The 23,597-nt window shown below is 34.3% G+C and overlaps 4 protein-coding genes across 4 annotated transcripts in view; all 4 read right to left on the reverse strand.

Moving 5' to 3' along the window:
* LOC143551361 (uncharacterized) overlaps window positions 1–10,244 on the reverse strand; it is a 27,539-nt gene extending 17,295 nt beyond the window's left edge. Inside the window, exons 1-2 of the mRNA XM_077041815.1 lie at window positions 10,035–10,244; window positions 6,458–9,743 (exon numbers count right to left, since the gene is read on the reverse strand). The gene's annotated coding sequence lies outside the window, so the exon portion shown is untranslated. The remainder of the gene's footprint in view (window positions 1–6,457; window positions 9,744–10,034) is intronic.
* Window positions 1,912–10,914, reverse strand: LOC143551363 (uncharacterized). The gene is made up of 12 exons (XM_077041817.1): window positions 10,677–10,914; window positions 10,035–10,290; window positions 9,527–9,743; window positions 9,092–9,444; window positions 8,490–9,005; window positions 7,227–8,400; window positions 6,784–7,137; window positions 6,458–6,695; window positions 3,043–5,534; window positions 2,839–2,957; window positions 2,012–2,262; window positions 1,912–1,925 (listed from the first exon to the last, which is right to left on the reverse strand). Exons 1-12 carry the CDS (start codon window positions 10,912–10,914, stop codon window positions 1,912–1,914), a joined length of 6,222 nt encoding a protein of 2,073 aa, XP_076897932.1.
* On the reverse strand, window positions 10,549–13,220 carry LOC143551377 (uncharacterized). The gene has a single exon (XM_077041830.1). It carries the CDS (start codon window positions 12,283–12,285, stop codon window positions 11,044–11,046), a length of 1,242 nt encoding a protein of 413 aa, XP_076897945.1. The 5' UTR covers window positions 12,286–13,220; the 3' UTR covers window positions 10,549–11,043.
* An 8,778-nt stretch (window positions 13,221–21,998) lies between these two features.
* LOC143551349 (defensin SD2-like) lies at window positions 21,999–22,578 on the reverse strand. Its single transcript, XM_077041806.1, has 2 exons — window positions 22,439–22,578; window positions 21,999–22,288 (listed from the first exon to the last, which is right to left on the reverse strand). The coding sequence occupies exons 1-2, from the start codon at window positions 22,500–22,502 to the stop codon at window positions 22,116–22,118; spliced, it is 237 nt and encodes a 78-aa protein (XP_076897921.1). The 5' UTR covers window positions 22,503–22,578; the 3' UTR covers window positions 21,999–22,115.
* Between the last annotated feature and the right edge of the window lie 1,019 nt (window positions 22,579–23,597).

The raw sequence follows: 23,597 nt of genomic DNA on the forward strand, positions 1-23,597 counted from the left end.
AGGGAGCAACCGGAGAGTTTTTTAGAGTTTTGTTTATATGTATTATATATACACATACACATACGTGATCACTCTGAGTCCAATAACTTTCATAACTTGTCAACCGGAGTCCCTGTGGTTTCAGAATTACTTTTTTTAACAAAAATAAATTAACCGAACAACTTTTTTTAAACAAAAATAAACAAACCTAACCTTTTTTTTACAAAATAAACAAACCAAGCTACTTTTAACAAAAACAAATAAACCGGACTACTTTATTAACAAAAATAAATAAACGAGATTAGTTTTTTTTTAACAAGAATAAACTAATCGAACTAATTTTTAACAAAAATGAACGAGCGGAACTACGTTTTTAACAAATATAAATGAACCGAACTTTTTTTTACGAAAGCAAACAAATCAAACTACTTTTTTTTACTAAACTAAATGAGCCAAAAAGTAGTTCGGTACGTTTATTTTTTAAAAAAAAATAATTTCGTTCGTTATTTTTTGTTAAAAAGAAGTGGCTCGATTCGTTTATGTTAAAAAAGTAGTTTTGGTTCGTTTATTTTTGTTAAAAAATAAGTTTGCTTAGTTCATTTTTGTTTTTAAAAAGGTTTGGTTTCCTTTATTTTTGTTAATAAAAGTAGTTTGCTTAGTTTATTTTTGTGAGAGAAAAGTTCAGTTCATTTATTTTTGTTAAATAAGCAGTTTCGCTCGTTTATTTTTTGTTAAAATAGTAGTTCGCTTCATTTATTTTTGTTAAAAAAAGTAGTTTGATTCGTTTATTTTTGTTAAAAAGTATTTCCGTTCGTATATTTTTGTTATAAAAGTAGTCCAGTTCGTTTATTTAAAAAATTGTTTGGTTCATTTATTTTGTATAAAAAAGGACCAGTTCGTTTATTTTTGTTAAGAAAAAGTAGTTCGGCTTGTTTATTTTTGTTGATAAAAAAATTCAATTCGTTTACTTTTTATTGATTATGGTTTGGTTGGTTGAGTTTTTGATTGTTTATAGTTTGGTGATTCACTTTTGCATTTAAAAGGAATTTTTTTAATGAGGGATTAAAACTGATCAATCACTTAAACCAGATAATATCATGCTGATAATAAGAAAGGGTAATAAGTTATTCTACCTTTTCCGTTGATGGTCAGTAACGGCAGGGACTCAAATGATTTCTTTTTTAAACCACAGGGACCTAACCAATACTCGTCGTGCCTTTATTCTAAGACCACATGAACACAAATAGTAATTTTCTATCAATATTAAAGAGAAAAAACATTTGTTACCATTTACGTGCTGCAATTATTTATCTGTGTAAATGGTAAATTATTAAAAAAGTTAATTAACGGTATGTCGGTATATAAAATAAAAATGTTATTTGTTTCATTTAAAACATGAATAAATTAACTAGTATTTAATGAAAGGAAAATTTATTAAAAAAATAAATGAACTAAATTGTCAGCACATTAATTTATTTATTAAATTGTCACCACATTAATCTTAATCATTAAATCAGTTTTTCCAAAGAACCAGTTAGTTCCCTACAGTTTTTCTTTTTTTCCCCCTTTTTTCATTGGTGAACACATGACAGTATGACACTTTGAACAGCCATACATGTAATGATTTTAACTAGGGGTGTAAACGTAAACTCGAGCTCAGCCTGTTTTAACTTAAAACGCACGAGTTGGGCTAGTTTTGAGATCTACTTATAAAGCTTGAGCCCAGCTCGTGTGTAATTTTTAAGCATTAAAAGACAGCTCAGTTTGTATAGTGTGAAGTTTTAGAGGAAATAAATACATCCAGTAAAAAGATTTGCAAACAGCTAAAAACTTCAGACCAGTCTACATTGCCCAAAAAATCACATTTGGTTAAGACTTTAATGATATTTTCATTATATACATAAGCATAGATTCTTAAAACTTAAAAAGACATCATCTTCCTAGCTCTGTAAAGTTATTAACCAGAAACTTAACAAACAAAAAAACGGTCTTAAACCGATCATGCATCCATATCATTTCTTTCCCTTTTTACCTTTGTTCTTATTGGGTTTTCTCTTCCCATTCTTCCTTTTTGCATCCCGAGTGTTACCACCACTGGTTTGATTTTCAATCACCTCACTAGTTTTGCTGCTGCTCTCTGACGCTGCCATTTGCTCAATCTTTGATTCCTGTACCATGACATAACGCTTCAAGAAATCATCTATCGTTGGCCTGATAATACGCAGCCTTTCCACAACCCCTTGCACAATCTTCATGACAACCGAATGCTCCACATCTTTTCGACTGAAAAATATCACGGAAGCCCAAGTCTTGAAAAAAGTTCTAAATGTAAGAAATATAAATATGTAGGGGTGAAAACGAACCGAGCCCGAACTCGAGCCTAAAAGTAAGCTCATTTAATAAACGAGCCCGAGCTTCACTTAACGAGCTCGAGCCGGCTCGCAAGCCTAAATGAGTCTATCATTTATATGATTTTTTAAAATATATATTTAATAATTATTAATCAATATAGCTAATCCAGCGAACCCATCATTTGAATCAACGGGTAAAAATCAAACCTAAAACCAACGTTATGAAAAAAATTAATAAAAATAACTAATTAATTTTATACGTAAATTTATAATTGAAAAAATATATAAAAATATTTATAAATATATAAAAAATAATTAATAAAAAGTAACTGAGCCAAACTCAAGCTTAAAAATTTTCTCACAAGCTGAGCTCGAAACAAACCGAGCTCGAGCTCCGTGTATGTTAAAACGAGCCGAGCTCGAGCCAAGTAGAGCTTCGATCGTTTGCTCCCCTAGAAATATGTATATAAACATGTCTAAATTCAAAAAAAAAGTGTTAAGTCTATACCTTGGGCCAAAAGCAGAAGAAAGCAACTTTAAATCTACAATTGCAAGATTTGCTTCATGTACAGCACTTGCATCTTTAAGGGCAGTAGCTAATGTGCTTATATTTTTATCCAATTCTTTCTGCCAAACATAAAAACAAAATGGATCAAACTTACACTATTGACCAACAAAAATATTAATTACAACCCAAATGGTATAACTTCACCTTTATCATAGCTGCATCAGATAAGCTGTTCAGTACCACTTCCCGCTTCCCATTTATAGCCTCGGATATTTCTTCTAGAACTTTCCAATTAATTTGCAGTTCCTCAGAATTCACATTCAGAATATCATCAGGTGATGTGTTTGAAATTGGTGCCTCAAGAATCGTCTCGTTTGAAGGTATTTTAACACAAGGCACAGTTTCTCTTGGAAATAATACACTCATTATCTCCTCTTTGGATTTCTTAAGGTCCACACATAAAGCACACGGAGCATTGATTCTTGGACTTGTGTTCCCCGTGGACACTATCAAAAGGGAATCCCCTACGCTCTTAAATGCTTCTGCAACCACTTCTGGTTTCAGGTTCATGTAACGGCCCTTTCTCCTTCTTAAAAGAACAAGGACAAACTTCTTTGGAAGCAAGTAAGCAATATTCTTCGGTCCCGTCAGCAACTCAAGTAGTACTGGAGAACAATTAGATTCTTGCAAACATATTAAAGACAGCAACATGACCAGCTTCAATGATAACAGTGGATGGTAAAAAGAGAAATTAATATTCGAACTTTTAATCCATGATACAGTGTCGCTTTTACAGTAGAGAATTCGTTGAATTTCTCCAGAAATAAAGGGCATTGCCACTGAAATCATCTGTGGGGGTGCAGAGTAGGCTGACGTACTAGAGTGAATATGTGCAAACCATTGAACAAAAGAAGATCGTGTGGTGTAAAAGATTCTTGAATAGAAAGATGCCATGAAAAGAAGATTTTCCAACAGATACACAAAACTGTGAGGTGAAATGTAGCCAGCACATCTCCAGTTGGCATTAACTGTATCTTCTAACGCGGTAAGCAGTGTTTGAGAAACATAAACGTCTTTAAAGCCACGATTCATAAAAATCTTAAAATACTGCTTCCATGCTGGATTCCACTGAATTTGTCTAGTTATAAGATCGTCAAGTGCTACGGGTTTTCTAGAACCAAGGCACATCATCATCACCTTCCCGATCGTCCAATAGTTAAGGTCACCCTTGAGGTTTTGACTTATAATCTCCTCAAGCAAGTCGAGAGATAGATGAGACTCTCTTAAAGAAATCAAATCAGCAGAGATTGCTCTTCGCCAGTCTAATGGAAACACAAGATCATAATAAGTTGAACAAATTCCTAGAAATCTTTCCAGCTTCTTTGTATCAAAATAAGTTGAAAACTTGCAGTCTAAAAGAAATTTGGAAACCTCAAACATGTGTAGGAGAGACGTGCTTTTATGAAATGCAGAACCATTTAAGTTTGAAATATGCAAACCTTCCAAAGTTTCAAGCACCTTTATACCCACAGAAACTAACTCAGACTGCCAATAAGACCTTATACAAAGCACCAAATCCTTAATACTCATGGTTACAAGCTTCCCATCTCTATGAAGACCCGTTTGACCCGCCTTTTTTATCCATTGAGCTTGCTCGTTGACTAAAATGTAAACAACATTCCCTTTTGACCAGCATTTCCTCACCCCAAAATAATTCAAAATAAAATCAACATGACTCATGTGTTCATTCGGTTCTTTGTGTAAACTTTCAAGACACTGAAAAATATCAAGAACATGTTCCTTCCACGTGTTCCAATAAAAAACCAATGTTCTAACAGAAACTCGGTTCTGAAAGATCATGTTATCACAGTGCTTATCAATATCAACCGGTAATTCATCCTCCCAGTAGTACTTCGAAGAATTTAAACGAAAATGAGAATCCAAAATCTTTCTGATCTTAAATATTTCTCCCCTGAAACTCTTGTTATACTGGGAAACATGAAAACTTATTTTGAGGTCGAGCAAGCTACTACGTTGATCAGAGAGCAAATCAAGCTCACTACAAACAAATTCATATAAAATATCTGAATGCATTTTTGCAAGCGACTTTGCTTTTTCACAAAGTTCTTCATTCTGAGAAAACTGCTTCAAAGGCCAACCTTTGTTCCCATTTCCCCATAACGAGCTAAAAAACACATACCAAAGTAACAGAACCGCTGCATCCTTAAAATGCGCAGCCTTCTCCAAGAGATTAGCTTCTTTTAAAACATCACCCCAAGACCTTGCCAGCTCAGCAGCTTCAAGAAAATAACCCGATTCTTCTTCCAAAACCAAAAGCTCATCACGGCAGCCAACCGACTTTAAGAACACACGTTTGGATTCCATGGAACAGAAAGCACGGACCAACTTCATCATGGATTTAAGATCTTTAAGGTCATGGGAATCGTAAGCACAGCTCTTCAAAAATTCTTGTTCGATTGCTTCTATTTCTTTACTTTGAACAGTACACCACTCTTTCCACTGTTCTATAAACTGCAATCCTTTATCAAATAGTTTCCCTTTTCTGCAAATCGACAAACACTTTGAAAACTCGTTTCCTTTAGCAAAAGCTTCGGCTGCATCATTATAACATTCTGCTAGAGTGAAACATTCTGCTGCTGCATCCATCTTACCACACTTATACAAATAGATTCTTCCTGCACAGATACAAACGATCAAATTTGTAAACACTTTTTGTCCATTTAAAGATTTTTCGTAGAATATCACCACAATATTTATGATTAAGAAAGCAAAACTATCACAACAAATCAACAATAAACAAAATCTTGGAGCAAAAAGATTTACAAGGTTTAACCACTTTGTCATGCTTAATACTACTAAATAAAACACAACCTAAACACCATTTATAAAAATGGATAAAAACTGTGAGCCCTATTTTAAGCACCATATTTTAAAAAATATAATAACAATAATATATAAAAATAACAAGAAAAACAAAACACGTACTGTTTGGTTTTAAAGACATCATTAAGTGTAAAACTGTGAGCCCGTATTTTAAGCACCATATTTTAAAAGATATAATAATAATAATAATAATAATAATAATAATAATAATATATAAATAACAAGAAAAACAAAACACTGTTTCGTTTTAAAGACATCATTAAGTGTAAATTACAAAATTTAAACTTTATTTTAGATAGATGATCTGGCACGAGTTTTTACGAGCCAAGCTGACTCATTTAACTTTAAGTCTAGCTTTCCTTGGCTTGGCTTGACTCGTTTACAGACCTAGATTAGATGTACAAGTATGGGCGGGTCAGGTTGAAATGGGTCTTTCTAGTACAGGTTTAAACAGATCAGGTTGATCTGTAACACTTTCTGTCCATTTTAAAGATTTTCTGTAAGCAATGGCCACATTAACTATAATTAAGAAAGCATATATATCACTGCAATTTCAACCAATTAGACGTTTTTGATACTTCTAGATAAAGCACAACCTAAAACACCAGACATAAGATAATGAATTGAAATTAGGAGCCCCGATCATGTAAATGTTGAGAAAATTAGTGCAGTCACTTAATCTTAGACAGACAATTATGTTTAGAAGAGATGTTACCTGCTCTTTCAAACTCCCTCAAATCACAAAAACAAGATGCAGCAGACTCATGTTTCCCAATAGATTCAAACAATTCTGCTGCTTCTCTGACATTGCGTGAAAAAGCTTCAGGATTTGTTCCCCGCATTTGATCAGCAGATGCTCTCCGACCAGAAGCTTTAGCTAAAGTCTCCCACATCACATCCCCAGCTCTTTCAAAACACATTTGTGCCATCACAAAGTTATTCTCATAAAATAGCTGAAACCAAACAAATGAACAATAATCATGAAACCGTGTTAAAAAACAAATCATAAAACATTTACAGAAGTAATATATCAAATTAAACCTTTTTGCCACGATCCCTCCATTCTTGAGGACTGCTCGCCACTCGCATGGCTTGTGCCACTGAATCATCCAGCTTTCTTAGCTGAACGAAGCCCCTTCTTTTCCAGTAATCAAACATTGGCTTGGAAAGTTCCTCTTTATTTTCACATAACCATAGCCTTTGTCGTGTACGGGTGATTGCCACATACAATTGTTTCAACTCAGAACATAAGACACTATGTCTTGACTCACTGAAGTTAGGGAATGATTGAGGAAGTTTCTCATCGAGCCAATCGTGTTCCTTCATGTATTCATATATAACTCTCCACTGATCTTTCAAAGGGGATGTCCCAAAGAAGTTGTAAAGTAACACATCCTGAAAATGATGGAAATGAAACATCAAAAAACATAAAAAGTAGTCACAACAAAAATAATATGTTCATGACAGAATGAAAATAAAATCACCTGAAACTCTAGACCCTTACATTCCACGATAGTGAGAACACGAGCCTTTCCAATATATTCACAAATCTCATTTTTTGCAGTTTCGTCACGTACCAGGATTACCTGTTCTGCACCAAACCCCACTATTTCCTCTTCACTTCCGCTGCCACCAAAGATTGTAACGATTGCATTTTCATCATTACCAGACTCTAGAAGAACAGGAGCTTCCCCAGAAATAAGACTAGTCTCGGGCTCCAGAATATCAATTGAATGAGGAAAGTAACGGGACAGAACCTGAATAACACTGTGGGCTAAATCAAGAACACCCGCATGAGTTCTAAAGTTTTGTTTTAGTTGAAATATCTCAGATACAATACCCTTCTTTTGTTTTTGAGTTGTGCGAGAACATAAAAACTCCTTATAAAACAAGGATCTAATGTTTTGAAACCTAAAGTCAATGCCTCTTGCAATGGTTTGTGCAGTATCTCCAGCAAATATATAACCCTCTTCAACATTTTGGCAAATATATTTAAAAAGAGAGATTTGCCTCATGCTAAGATCTTGAACTTCATCTATGTAAACATAATCCATTTGGTCGCCCTCATACCTTACACTTTTAAGCCTATGATGAAGGTCAATTACTAAATCACCCAAATCAAACTCCCCACGTTTAGTTTTCAAATTTTCATAGGCTTGAAAAAGAAAGTAAACATTCTCTCTTTCTTGTTTGGTTAAAGTGGATATGCGACTTTCAGACAATAAACAGTAATCCTCAAAGCTCAGTTTACCGCCACTGCTTTCCCCTGCTTGCAGACCCCCTTTTATATGAGAAATTATTTCAGTGAATACCCGAGAAGGGTCAAGTTTCTTTTTAAGATTTTCATTGAAGCGAGGCCAGTAAAGTGAGCAGAACCTATCAAATGTAACCTCCTTTGATCTTATGAAAGTTTGCAATGCAACAGATCCAAAACTTATATGATTACTTTCAGAACCTTCTTTAGCCTCGTGAAATCTTTCAAAGTAAGAACTACCCAGAGTGCCATCTAGCATCATTAAAAATTTATGAAATGTTACCACAAGCGGATAGCTTTTAACTGGGATGTCAACAAACGTGTCTGGAATATCATTGAAGACTGATGCACAATCTGCCTCCTCGAGATTGATCTCAGCTGACGAACTTCCTTGACATGATATACTATTAAAAAGATTAATCATTGAAGTAAGAAAACATAATCAATGCAAGGATATAAATAGAGAGAGAGAGAGATTCAAATATTTTTGCACCTTGTAAGTTGGGAAACATGTTGCTTCACAGCATAACACAATTTGGGGCTGACCGTCACAAAAAGCTGACGGAGAACACTCGGTTTACTACTTTCAGAGTCATTAATAGCTTCAACATCCCTAATTTGATTGTTTTCTACTTCATAAATCCCTTCAGAAGCAACGCGAAAATTAAGATCAATTTGGAACAACTTCATGGTCAAAATTGTGGTTTTCCCAGTTCCCGATCGCCCAATAATGAAAGAACTTTTGCCAAAGAGAATGATATCCATTTGTTCATCAGTTACTTGCATTGGCAGGTCAAGTTCTTCACCAGATAGCAAATGGCTCACCACCCCCCGTGACAACGAGTAGAACTTCATAAGCAGTAAGCTTTCACTCACTTTGGAGTTTTCAACATAAACTCTTCCATCACCAAGACTCACACTTGCCTCACTATCACCTTCGCAGTTGTTTAAAGAATGAAATTTGATTAATTCTTGTGAAGCCGGCCAACTCCTAGGAACTTCAAAATTCCTGAACACCAAAAAAATAAAAAAAAGCATGTATAATCTATGTTAAGAAATAAATATTAGTAATTAGTAGAAAGCAAATAAGCATACCCTTCCAAACACTTTGAAGTGCAGCGATTAATGTAATCATCAGTGTACACGGAAAATATGCTCTCAAGTCTTTTTGTAAGTTTAGGAATTTCCTCCAAGGGTAATATATCCCAAACCTTTAGAACTTGTATGTATTTAACTTCCTTGATGATGTCTATTGAGCAAATAACATAAAGACCTTCAACCTTAAACTTTTTAAGAATTTGTGAAGACTTTTCGCAACACATGTCTACACTTGTGTTCTTGGGGCGCCAACCACCAGAAAGTTTCAGTAAAAGATTTATAACAACCTTCTTCAAGCGAGCAAATGTCAGTTTTCCAAACGACTTTCTAAAATCATCACTGAAGAGGACCTAATGAACAAAAACACAGCATATGTCATTATATCACATAATGAGATAATTGGAATCAGAACAAGAATTTTAGGTACAGTACCTTCCATTTTGCATGTTTAAAGAGAACACTATTGCCATGAACCAGATCATCAAGTTGGTCTAGCTCTTTCTTTGCAGCTATGATGATCGACTTCATGCATTCATCAACATCAGCATCAAACAGACAATGGCGATTCCTTGCATCACAGACTAATTCTTGCCACACATATTCACTATTAGTGAGGGTTCTTTCATTGCCCAAAATCCAAAGACAGTGTCTAGACAAAGAATGAAAGACAGTACAAAAACAGAGTCAGACACACAAATTAAAACAAAAGACTAAAGGTTCAAGAGACATGTTTAGATTGAAAGCTTAAAAATTAAGTAAAATGTAACTATGACTACAAAAACATCAATATGATATGCATATAGCGAAACTTTTTAGCTGGCCAGTTTGGACAAAACTTAACACAGATAATACCATGTATATGTAATTTAATCAAAACTAAAGTTCCACAAAAAACGTAACTACAAAAACCAATTGTAAAGATTGTGACAAGATAGTATACCGTGCTCTAGTCAAGGCTACATTAGTCCTTTGAGGACTAGATAAGAAACCAACAGACCCATGACTGTTTGATCTTACTGTTGATAAGATAATAATATCTTCTTCTCCGCCTTGAAACCCATCAATGGTTTTCACCTTCACTGAAAATCCATCAAGTTTCTCATACTTTTTGGGAAGTTTTTCTTGAATGGAAACAACTTGAGCAGCATAAGGAGATACGACACCAATAGTAACCTTCTTTTTAGAGTCTTGCCATGCTGTAATTGAGGGAAAAAACAGCGGTTAAAAAAGTGGTTAGATATAGGTGACTATTAACCACACAAAAAAAGGTGGTTAAACATAAGTGATTATTAACCACGCAGATACAAATGTTAGTATCTGAGTTCAAACACAAATATATATACTTTAATAAGCCATATTCAGTTTATGTTACAAGTGCTGCAAAATTATTCTACTTGCTTTACAACAAAAGATATAGAATTGCAACATTATTCAAGTGTTGCAACATTATTATACTTTCTTTAAAACAAATATATATACTTTAATAAACCATATTCAAGTGCTGCAACATTATTTTACTTTCTTTACAACAAAAGATATAGAACTGTACAGATCCTAACTAACTAACAAAGATAACAAATACCTTTGTATAGATTTTGCACAATCTTAACCACAATAGCCACCTCAACCATATTTCTCCGGCTTCGTTCCTCGTCATCTCTTTCTTCTCTTCCCCCAACAACGTTTATAAACGAATATGGACCAAACATAGGTCCAGAAAGATATTGTTTTTCATAACTTTCACACATCACATTATCTGCATCCAGAATATGGTTTTGATAAAATTTCCAATTTGGAAAAGAACTTATAGAAGGATGCATCCTGTACTGCACATCCAGTAGATGCTTAGAATGGCCCAAAAAACTCAGTCTGCCAAATAGGCTTCTTCCATAGCCAGCTTCAATACATATCTGTCCACAAACATTCAATCTGTATATATAAATAAAGATTTAAACATAAACAAAAGGCAGTAAAAGTAAGTTTAGACTTACATTACTGGAAACCATAGCAGGTAACTGACACTCGTCTCCAATGAGAATAGCATGTTTTATCCCGGGAAGCTGAAGAGGAATGGTGGATTCAGTCTCTTGCAACTGGGCAGCTTCATCTATTACCAAGATCTCCAAAGGCTTCATTCCAATAGAATGTAACTTGTAGGAAGTAGAGGTTGTGCAGAATATAAGTGAAGCATTTTGATAACAGAAGTTAGTTATTGCAACTCTGTTCAAATAATGTGGAAAAGCAAGTCTTTCAAGAGAAATTTGCAAAGCGTTTAGAACAGATAAAGATTTGGCTCTAACAAAACTGATTGATGACATATCACCCAACTTATCAAGATCATTTAGAAACAATTTAGAAGTGAAAAGTTGCTCAAGCTCATCAGAAACCAAACTCTTTTCAAACAATAGTGATTTAAAAAAACTTAAATCGTCCAAAAGAGAGACCATCATTTGGTAATTGTGTTCCTTCATAAAACTTTTTGGAATATGGGTCAAGAATATTAAGATGCATCTCTTGAGAGGCAATACACATGAATTGAATCGATCACGCACATACTCAATGAATGATTTGACTTCCAACTTAGTAGTTTCAGTTTCATTTTTATTTTCGGCTGCAAGTTGTTTTTCTTTAAACAACTCATTTTCCAAATAAACATGATATTGGGAAACACAATCTTCAAGAAAATCAACCATTGATCTTATGCAGTGCTTCCAGCCGGTCAAAGACCCAAAGCACTCGGCAAGCCTCTTAACCCGATTTTCCAGATACATTTCTTCAATCTCTGTACCAAGTTTCAACCGTTGTTTGTTCCCAAACAGAAGTACATCTCCAATACAATAAAAGAAATTCCCGTTGGCAGTTGTAGCATTAGATGCCTCCTTTACCAGATTTAGCACACGTGAAGCTACTTGTATAATAGCAACATTCGTAGGAGCACACGTAAGTGTCCTACGGTTCATTTGCAAAAGAATAAACAACACACTTACAGTTGTTGTTTTCCCCGTTCCAGGTGGTCCCCATATCTGCTCCACAAAAGAACCGTGACAACATTCGGTTTTACAAAGGGCTGCCCTAATTGCTGCTGATTGAGATTCATTCAGCTGCTCAAAAAGATGTGAATCAAACATCTGAGATGAACCGTTATCGAAAGAACAGATATTGCAGCTTTCTTTAACCTGTAACCAACACATTACACGTTCACAGTTAAGAATGATATTACCAACTGAAGAGGATACTAATAGAGTTTGTTAATCAAAAAACTTACCATAGAATCAGTGTAAAGAACCTCTTTAATGATATTCATATTCTGGCGCATGTGCAATGAATTCCAAATTCTTTTGTTTGTTGTGATATTCATCAAGAAAACAACAAACATCCCTTCTTGGAATTCAATTTGTTCTGAAGCTTTTACTTTGAAACACATTGATGTACTATCAACATCACTATCGTCATCTTGATTGATTTGGTTAACTAACAAAAAAGCCCACGTTCTTCCCACACGCTGCAAATCTGGAACCGATTCAGGTTTTCCATCTGCTAAAATAAGCAAATCACCGGGTAATGTTCGGTAAGGCTCTTTTCCCCGTTCACTAGTTTTGTTTCTCCAATTACCAACAGTAACAGTATACAACATTTTTCCATGACGTTTATTCTCGTTTAAAGAAAATATTTCAGCATATGGAGCTCTATACATGGACTCCATAGAAGATGCCAGCTCAGTACGAGTCTCCTCTAGCAAAGGATAGATAAAGGAACCAACATAGTGTTTTTCAGACTGAAAAGTAAGTGGTATGTTCTCCACCTACAAATATCATTATTCGGTTAATTTCATCTAATAGAAAAGAAAGCCATTGTTTCTTTTATCAAAACAACTAATCAAGAAAACAAACTAAACAATGATAAATTAAACTTCATAAACCATTATAATGTTATATGACTATTTGAAATTAACAAAAATGAGATTCAATACAAGAAGTTATAAGACATATTAATTTATAATCTAATCATCAGGCAGCCAATTTTGGAATTCAACTTCATGTGCAATCTAAGAGTAAAGACTAATGCATTGACTTCATAATCATGATAATAATATATGAACACTTGAAATCAACAAAGGTGAGATTCATTAATAAAATAAAACCTAGAGTTTTAGTGTTTATAGAGGCCCTCATTCAAAATATCTTCAAGGGACCATAAAAATACCATCTCATCAAAACCAAGCTATAAGAACTTCATAAATCAAGATAGTAACAATTGAACAATACATCAAGTTACAAGTAAAGACTTATACATTGACTTCAAAGTCAAATGACAAAAGTAAACTTCATAAACCATGTTAATAATAAATGAAGAAAACATCAAGTTATAAATAAAGCCTAAATATTGACTTCAAGATCAAATGACAAAACTAAACTTCATAAACAATGATAATAATATACAAACAATACATCAAACTATAAGTAAAGACTTATACATTCTTCAATGTCAAATGACAAAACCGAAGTTCAAAAATCATGATAATAATATTCGAGCAATACATCCAATTATAACTAAAAACTAAAACACTGACTTCAATGTCAAATGACAAAACTGAAGTTGATAAATCATGATAACAATATATGAGCAATACATCTAACTTATAAGTAAAAAGTAAAGCATTAACTTCAAGTATTGGAATGTATTATCAGATTTGGGCCCACGGGCTTAATTAGATTAATGTAATAAGCCAGTGGCCCTAATCTAATTATACATTCCAAAAATAATTATACTGAACATTATAGGGGTGTGCAAGAAACCAAAAAACCCGATTCGAAACCGAACTGAAATAAAAACCTACGATTTGGTTTTATATTTTTGTAAAAATCAAACCAAACTGAGTTTCTAAATTTTTGTTCTTTTATATTTTATATTAAGTAATTTATAAAACTTTAATAAATATTTAACTCAAATATATTTAGTCAAATGTATAATAGTCTATAATTTTACAATTAACAAAATTATTTATACCTAAATTCATTTATTTTTGCCAACTTTTTGTTCGGCCTAAAATTTACAGGCTCAAATGGCAAAAACAGAAAAAACCGAAACAAAAAGAAAACAACCGAAGTTTTGGTTTTCGGTTTGGTTTTAGCCTAAAACCGCACCAAACTGCACCACGCACACCCTTACTAAACAACAACAACATAACTCATGATAATAAAAATATACTAACAATACAACTGTAACATTAACTTCCAAGGCCAAATGACAAAATTAACCTTCATAAATCATTATATTAATTAACAATAATAATAAACAAACACTTGAAATCAACAAAAATGAGACTCAATACATAAACTAATTACAAATAATAATAATAATAATAATAATAATAATGGACCTGGTGTTTATAAAGGTCCTGATTCAAAATATCTTCAAGAGACCACGAAAACACCATCTCATCAAAGCCATGCCTATGACGTGCTTCGTCGTCTTCACCAAATTATCATCCATTATTATTATCTCCTTCTCCTGTTGTATCAAATACATACATTACACTCAATAATAATATTAACTTATAGACGAAACTTATCGTAAACACAGTAACAGTTAATAATAATAATAATAATATTTAAATAGACCTGGTGTTTATGAAGCTGCTGACTGTCATCACTATCGTCTTCCATTATAATGAAATGCAGGTTTTGATTTGAGTATTAACTGATAATTAGGTTTTCTTACGCTCGTTTATATAAAATGTCCGTACGAAAAAGGTGAAATGTGTTGGTTTTGAGATAGAAAATGGGAGTGAAATTGCAGCAAGTGAGTCTCCTCAACTTCTTCATATTATTATTATTATTATTATTATTATTATTATTTCTTTTTTACTGTTGTTGTGTGTGCTTTTGATCCGCGACTGCCACGTGTCGTCTTTTCATTTCACGAGTTATAATAAAAGCTTTTTGTATGTGAGTGAGAACAAAAGGTTATATGTTTTCAGACCTTGTGAGTTGTGACAAAAACTTATATGTTGGTATTTCTCGTTTATCGCGGACAAACAAAAAGAGAATTGTCTAAGGTGCTGTTTGTTTTTGCAGACATAAACTGTCTGTAAGCTGATTTCATCTGTTTTTATGTCTGCAGCTGAATATGTGGTCTGAAGCTCTGTAAGCTGAAAAAATAAGACTGTTTGTTTTTATAAGTTGATACTGTTTGCATAAACTGAAAATATGTAAATTATCAAACTTATCTCACTGGATAGAAGTTATTTAACATTCAAGTTACATAAAATTATAATATTAAAAACAAGTTTAAAAAACACATAACATAAAATAAACTCAAAGCACATAAAATAAACTCAAATACCATAACAAAAACAAATGGCTTAACAAAAACAAATCAAAGGTGGTTTGGGTCAAATACCATAAACCGACACACTCTTTTTTCTTAAAATGTATTTTCCTAAAGACGAAAGTTTATGGACCAAAATAAAAGAAATCATTTATATATGTTGACTTCTCTGAAAACTACTACCAATCTTGCCATATATCTCTGAAAACTACTACCAATTTCATAAATCTTCAACAACTCTCAAACAAAAACAACCAGACAATCAAACTCTAAAATACACACTTATAGCACATCTGGTACACTAGAATCTATCTACTGATTACAACAATCATAAAGACTAAAACTGGAAAACAAACGGATTCAAGAATCAAAACCCTAAATTAACAGAAGATGAACAAAATTGATGTTTGAGAGAGAAACTGAACGGATTGTATGAATCACGATAAAACTTCTCGACTCTTTCAATTTATATAAGCAGACCAAATCAGCCCAAAACACAACCACCAGAACGAGGTGGTCGAACGGCGGTGGTCGAACGGTTTAATGATGAAGCAGCGGGGGGTCGACGGAGGTGGTCGAACGGTGGTTATGGCGGCGGTATGGCGACCGAACCAAGGGAGAGAGCAGGAGGCGGTATGGCGGTGGTTATGGCGACCGGAACCAAGGGAGAGAGGAAGAGAAGGAGTGTACCTGGAGGAGCAGAGGCGGTGGCGATGGCTGCCGGCAAGTGGAGGAGCGACGGAGGCGGTGGCTAGGGTTGGAAGGGCTGGACGACCGGTTGTGGAGGATGAAGACGTTTGAAGCATGTTTCAATAGCTTTTGTTTTAAGAAGTTATAAGCTGTTTGCAGATCTTATTCTTTTAAAAAAACAAACTGTCTTCACAGCTGATTGTCTGCGCGCCTGCAGACATTACTCTCCTGAAGATGTTTGAAGCAAAAACAAACATCACCTAAGACTCTAAATACTATATGTTGGTCTAAGTCGGCCGTATGAAGTCTTTAATCGTTGTCAAGTTATCTTAAGTTTTGGAAAAAAATTCACCCACCCAAATATCACAAATATTCCGGTCTTTAATAAATTGAGAGGTTCATGGACAAACTTATTCAGGTTCATGGTGTAGTTTGTATAGATAAAAAAATATAAAATAATTTTTTTATTTAACCCAAGCCTAACGGTCAAATCATGAAACCCCAAGCCCAACGTTCACTTCACCCCACCACCGCACTCGCGGCTGGCCGTTGTGGTGTGCGCCACCCGTTGAAATTGGTGGTTGCGAGATCACAACGCACAGTCTTAGATTTGAACATATATAGCTATGCGAGTCATTTTTATTATTTATCTAGTGTTGTTTAATATAATTTAACATGTTACAAAACACTAAATTTATATACGCCCATGATAATGATAATTGAAATTCCTTTAAATTGGTTTTGATTTTGTTCTTGTATAAGATTTTATGATGGAAAATTAGTTCATGTTAAATGTGTAACGCTCTTTACCCTTGTTTGACAAAACTTTATATATGCACGTCCGAGAATTAAAATATTAAAGAAAACAAGCATATTTAAGGGAAGTGAAAACAATAATGAAAAAATGACACAAACATAAAACTTTTAGCATTAAAACCTCTCGTAAGGTGAAAACATACATAACTAAAAAAAACACAATATAACTAGTCTTTTGTAGAACTATTAAAGGCATGCAATCATTAGTTACTATTGTAGTTATGTCATATTTGTCCACAGGGCCAGCCCAAGGGCTAGGCAGCCGTGCAACCGCACATGACCCAAAAAGTTTTGGAGCCCAAAAGAAAAAATTCGGGATTCGAAATAAATTTATTAGATACAAACGGAACTACAACAAACATATCTTATCGCTCATATGGTATGCTATGTTTTTACAACCTGTGGACTCGCGTTCAATTCACGGTTATCACACTCTTATTTTATATTTTTTTTTCAAAACTTATATTGCACTCATTTTCCTGAAACTTAAATGGGCTACAATGTTCTTTTTCTTTTCTTTTTATGGCTTGGGTCAATTTCTTTGTTTGTATTAAAATCTTTTATATTATATATATTTATATATATAATATAGTTTTTTAAAGCAAAAGCCCATAAATAAATTTATAAAATTCAAGTTTCATGTAATTCAAAGAACAATAAGTATGTATCTTTTTGTCCAAATAGACTAATCCGAGCATTTTTTTTTTTGTTTCTCTTTAAAAACAAGTTCAATATACATGGGCCAATTTTTTCCTTGCACAGGGCCCTAGAGGTACCCCGCATCCTCAGAGACCGGCCCTCAGGGGCGAAGCTCAATGGGGACCGGGGTGGCCCCGGCCACTGCCGTTTTCTCTGTTGTTGGGTAAATATCACGATTTTGCTTGAAAATTTTTATAGGTATTAAGCGCGGTCACCCCGATGTATTTTTCCAAAATGCTACCGGTCACCACTGATTATTTTAAAAGTATAATACTCCATTGCTTGGCTTTTTTTTCCTAAAATCTCGTAGTATTTATAAACAAAAGTTACAAAATAATAGTCGAATAGTAAAATATTTGGTTTTATAAATATTTTAGGTCTTTGCAATTCCTATTCCGGGTATTCACCCATAGGGATGAGATCGGTACCATACTGGTACCAATACCAAAATATTCTGTTCGATACCAGTATTTAAGGTAAAATTTGAGAAATACCAGTGCCGAAACTCAAAACTTTGGTACCCATTCGGTACAGACGGTACCAAATCTGTACCAATTTCGGTACCGGTAGCAATACTGAATTTGCTTATCCATACTCACCCTTCCTCTTGCGCTGTGATGAATATTTTAAGTCTTTGTGGTTAAAAATTATTTTATTTTTTTATTGTAAGAACAATTGTTTTAATAAATGAAGAAATTAGATATATATAGATGTTATATTGTTTGATCCAACCCGACCCGAATCACCGGCATGAACCGAATCGTCGACCCGAAAATTTTTGAGTCTGTGACTTCGGTCACCCCCGTGACTAAGTCCAAGCTTCGCCACTGCCGGCCCTGTTTGTCCAATGTCCATATACTACTTAATTACTATTTTGGGTCGTGTGCATCCAATGAGACTTATGTATTTTCATATCCTAGCTAGCATTACTTGTGATACCATGGCGAACTTGTCCATATGATATAATACATTAGAAGATTTGGTTAAAAATATTTTTCCCATAAAGTTTCTTTATTTAGAAACTTTAATATTTGATTAATGATTAGGCTAAGACTAGACTTAGTACCAAGAAGTGATATTTACGTACTTAGAGACTTAACTAAGACTTAGCAATAATGATGTAAGTATGGTATGATCAAATCAAACCCTCATGTATATGTTACATGACATTAATACGTTATTACTTGATTATTTAACCGGGGATTCTCCTAATTGTTTTTGCTTGTTGGTTGCATGTTTTCCTACAAGGTAAACTACATATATACTTACTCAATTTTACTTTTACTTATTTTGAGGTGATTCATGTTTTCGCTATTGTTTTCATAAATTGATTATAAGTGCAAAGGCATGTGCTTTGGGATATTGACAAAAACCTTTAACTCATTATGTTGGGCTATATGTATTATGTATATGAGTAATATAACATTGACCCCTTTACACTAGTTTTCAATTGAGGAGACATGAGGTTTGCATCAACCTCTTGGTGTGGAATCCAGTAAATGGTCGATCAATTATGGTATCATATGTCTTTAGACATGATTGATTAAGGGTAACCATTCCTTAATCAAAGATCGACAATCCTAAGTAGACTTTACTTGATCACGAGAGGATCAAAATGCAATTTCCATAATTTCGTGTAATTAATTAGGAAAATTGGTTTTAAATAATCCAATCTATGCCCTATTGGTAAATATCAGTCCCAACTTTACACTTGTCTGCTGGCAGTACCAACTATTTGTGTATTTACTTTTAACGGGCCGCGACTAACGGATGTTAACTCCGTTAGTCTTTGTCTGACGTGGCCATCCCAACTGGCAAAAACTTGATTACGTGGAACGTTATGTGGCGGCTAACTGTATCCATCCCACCACTAAACCCATCATCTTCAACCTAATACTCTTTACAACCCACAACCACCACAACACCACCCCTGCAGCCATCGCCGGAACCCCGACCACCACCATGCCCATCCACAGCAACCTCCGCTAGAACCCACCACCTGCAACTAGGGCTGTAAACGAACCGAACGAACACGAATAAGGTCCTGTTCGTGTTCGTTCGTTAAGAAAATAGCGTGTTCACGAACGGTTCACAAACACTTACCGAACGAGATTTTATGTTCATGTTCGTTCATTAAGGAAACGAATGTGTTCACGAACGGTTCATGAACACAAGCGAACACAAATAAAATCAACAGAGCCTAGAGATTGAGACCGACGTATTCATCAATGTGAATAATGAAAGCATGTAAACGAATCAAACAAACACAAACAATAGCATATTCATGTTCGTTCATTTAACTTTAAACGAATATGAACACTTAATCGAACAAATATTTATGTTTCTTTTCGTTTATTTAAAAAAAGAGTATTTGTGTTCGTTCATATTCATTTGTTTATAATTTAATTAAAGGGAACATAACTGAACAAAGATAAACGGACATAAATAAATATAGATGAACAAATGTAAGTGAACACAACAAACATAAATGAAAACACTTCAATGAACACAAATTAAAAAAATATAAAACCTTTAATTAAATGACTCATCCAGATAATAATTAATTATTTTATATTAATACATATAAGAACATGAATAAACAAACATAAATAAACGAACATAAACGAACGTTCATGAACATAAATGAACGAACGAAACATGCGTTCATGTTCGTTCGTTTAATTAAACGAACACAAATTTTTTGTTCGTGTTCGTTCGTTTAATAAATAAACAAACTTCCCGCCAAACGGTTCACGAACCGTTCACCGAACGTTCGGTTCGTTTACAGGCCTACCTGCAACTGGCCATCTTCCGGCCATCTTCTCTGACCCCAACTTGCCGGAGTTCTGCCCTAATTTTGCCGGAGTTCACAAAACCCATTTCCGACTATACCATATACCTCCTTTCAACTTGGTGGTGGTCGGTGGGTTCAAATCAGATCCGACTACTTCAACCGCCTTCAGACGGCAAGGCACCACGTCCGCCGTGCGTAGAAGGGTTTCTCTCAATGGTTATTATTATTGAATGAACCTTCCGTCGTACTGATCGGACATGTGCTAGTGGACGCGTAGCCCCGTGTATAGCCGTGATGTCTGCAACTTGACGTTCCCGGTTTTTACCCCTATTCTGATTATTATACCCTTTGCTCCGGCGAGATAAATAAAACCCTAATTAGGAACTGTAAGGCTGCAGCGGTGGGTGGTGATTTGTATTTGTAGCAATTGATTGTAGGAAGGAGACAATGGTGGTGGTTGTATTATATAGAAGAAGATAAGATGGGTGGACATGCAGGTGGTGGGTTCCAGTGGAGGTTGTTGTGGATGGGCATGGTGGTGGTCGGGGTTCCGGCAATGGTTGCAGGGGTGGTGTTGTGGCGGTTATGGGTTGTAAAGAGTATTAGGTTGAAGATGATGGGTTTAGTGGTGGGATGGATACAGTTAGACGCCACATAACGTTCCACGTAATCAAATTTTTGTCAGCTGGGATGGCCACGTCAGACAAAGACTAACGGAGTTAACATCCGTTAGTCGTGGCTTGTTAAAAACAAATACACAAATAGTTGGTACTGTCAGCAGACAAGTGTAAAGTTGTGACTGATATTTACCAATAGGGCATAGTTTGAATTATTTAAAACCAATTTTCCAATTAATTATGTTGTTACATGTAAAAGCTATTTTAATTAAAAAAATAAAAAGATATATAAAAATAAACATTTAAAACAACATTTTTTTTACAAAAATGAGGCTAAAATGATTTTCTTGTGTGTGTTTACAACCACATGGGTTTTCAAATTAGTTCGATAACCGAAGTTTTGCTTTAATGAACGATCTGGTTACGAAAATATTGTTTCTAATGGCCATCTAATAATCGGATCGGTTTAGTAGGAAAAGAAATTTAATTTTAGCATACTTGTTGCGTTGTGTCTATCTAAAAGACGATTTAACACAACACTTTTGTATATACACACACATGTTCACATGCCTTTATTTTTTCTTATTCTTTTCATTTTTTACTCCTTTTCCTGATATGATCGACTTGCTGTTTTGACTACTTTTTACTTGATGCGTAGCAACTTATCTAGTTATCTTTGTATGCTTTAACCACTTTAAAAATGCTAGCGGCCGGTGTAGTGGCCAGTTCAACTCTTGCTTTCTATATTAATGTAAACACTACATTTTAATTAAATTAAAAGATTCAGTACTATCAAAGAAACGAATATAGTTATTATTACACACACTCGTATTTGTTTGATTATGGTTATAATATATTTATGTAATATTTGTTTGATTATAGTTATAATAACTTATTGCAACACAACACTCGATCACATCCCACATTTATTAAATAAAAGGTACTTAGACAATACTTAGACAATAAGTAACACACCATGCAATAAAAACATGCAACTCAAACAGGACTCTCAAAGACCGGGCACACATGATGCTCGTCCGGCCATGACGTAGTAGCTATATATAGATCAATCGATCTAACATTGTTTGACACAAAAGCATCCGCGTCTAAGACCACGACACTTTCCTCTAGGAAACCCTTCACTTTTGCACACATTACCACAGTTGGTGTCGCTCAAGCACGGCCCCTTAAACTTCTGGCTCTTTGACTGGCATGTCCTTGCTTCCGCCACCATCGGACCACCCATTTCTGTATACATGATAAATAATACATGTTACATAATTGTACGCGTATTCAAAACAAATAATGTTTGTACACAAAATCAAGAGTTTATTCACAAGTAGCTAAAGTTACTACATAAGCATGCATGCATGTTTTAACATATATGAAATGGATTACCATTGGCCAATAGACACATGACAACAAGCAACAATGTTGCAAATAGCTTTATGGAAGACTTCATCTTCACCCAATGATCTAGAGAGAGAGTGAGAGAGAAGTGGTGACACAGGGCATATATGAGTAAGGTGTTTATATAGAGTTGGTTTATAGTGTGAAGGGTGTTCTCATTTTTATTTTCTCATTCTTTACTTTTCTAAAAGGCAAAATGATAGTTAGGCCCTCCACTAACGCAAAAGAAAAGGAACTAGAACATGCTAGTGATATTCTTCAATCATACAATACTATGATAATTCTTTAATTTATTTATATATTGTGACGGATCTTAAACAAATAATTTTTGTGGGCCGAAAGATTTTGAATAAATAATCTGGATGAGCCGGACTTAATACATATTTTGTTTTATTGAGTTTTTTTTAGAAATTGCACTACCTGATGAAAAAACTTGTAAGGTCCGGCCAGTATGAAGATCCGCCCCTGATTTTTAGTACATCAACCGAGAATTTTTTTTCCATAAATTATTGACTCAAAATAGATGTTTAGCTTATGCTAATAAATATTTTAGGAGTTAATTACGGACACATATAATTTTAATAGTTTGGTTTGGTCCACCTTTGTAGTCTAATTAAGTAAGTTTTAATATGTTTGGAATGTATCGTTTTTATTTTGTAATTAGTGTAGATTCTAACACTAATTTCCATTAAAAAGTATATGAATCACCATCTAATAAGTCCGGAGAAGTGGGTTCGAGGCGGTCACTATTGATGATGCATCTTGGAAAATGTTTAAGAATGCACAACAAGCCTTGATTAATGTTACTCTTACTATACTTTACACGAATAATTCTAAACTACTCACCTAAGTTTGAACATGACACCTCCTCTCTAAGAGACATGTGCCTCTGCCCCACAGTAGTGTGTGCGTTTAGTTACACTAGTGTTAATGTTAGTATGTGACTTGGAGGAGGTTGTTTCCACTTGTGGATGAACGGGATAGGGGGGGCCAAAGAAGAAAACGAGGGAGAGAGATCTAAGATTTTTTTTTACGTTTACAACAAAACGGTAAAATAGTCGGTTTAAAAATTAAAAGTCTCTAAAGAAAATTAGCGTCAACCCGGGCTATAAATAAAAACCAAATAACTCAAACATACGAGTTTTGA

The sequence above is a fragment of the Bidens hawaiensis genome, unplaced genomic scaffold (assembly GCF_021521415.1).
Source record: "Bidens hawaiensis isolate Kalapana, Puna unplaced genomic scaffold, B.hawaiensis_p1.1 tig00016367_1, whole genome shotgun sequence".
Taxonomy (NCBI): domain Eukaryota; kingdom Viridiplantae; phylum Streptophyta; class Magnoliopsida; order Asterales; family Asteraceae; genus Bidens; species Bidens hawaiensis.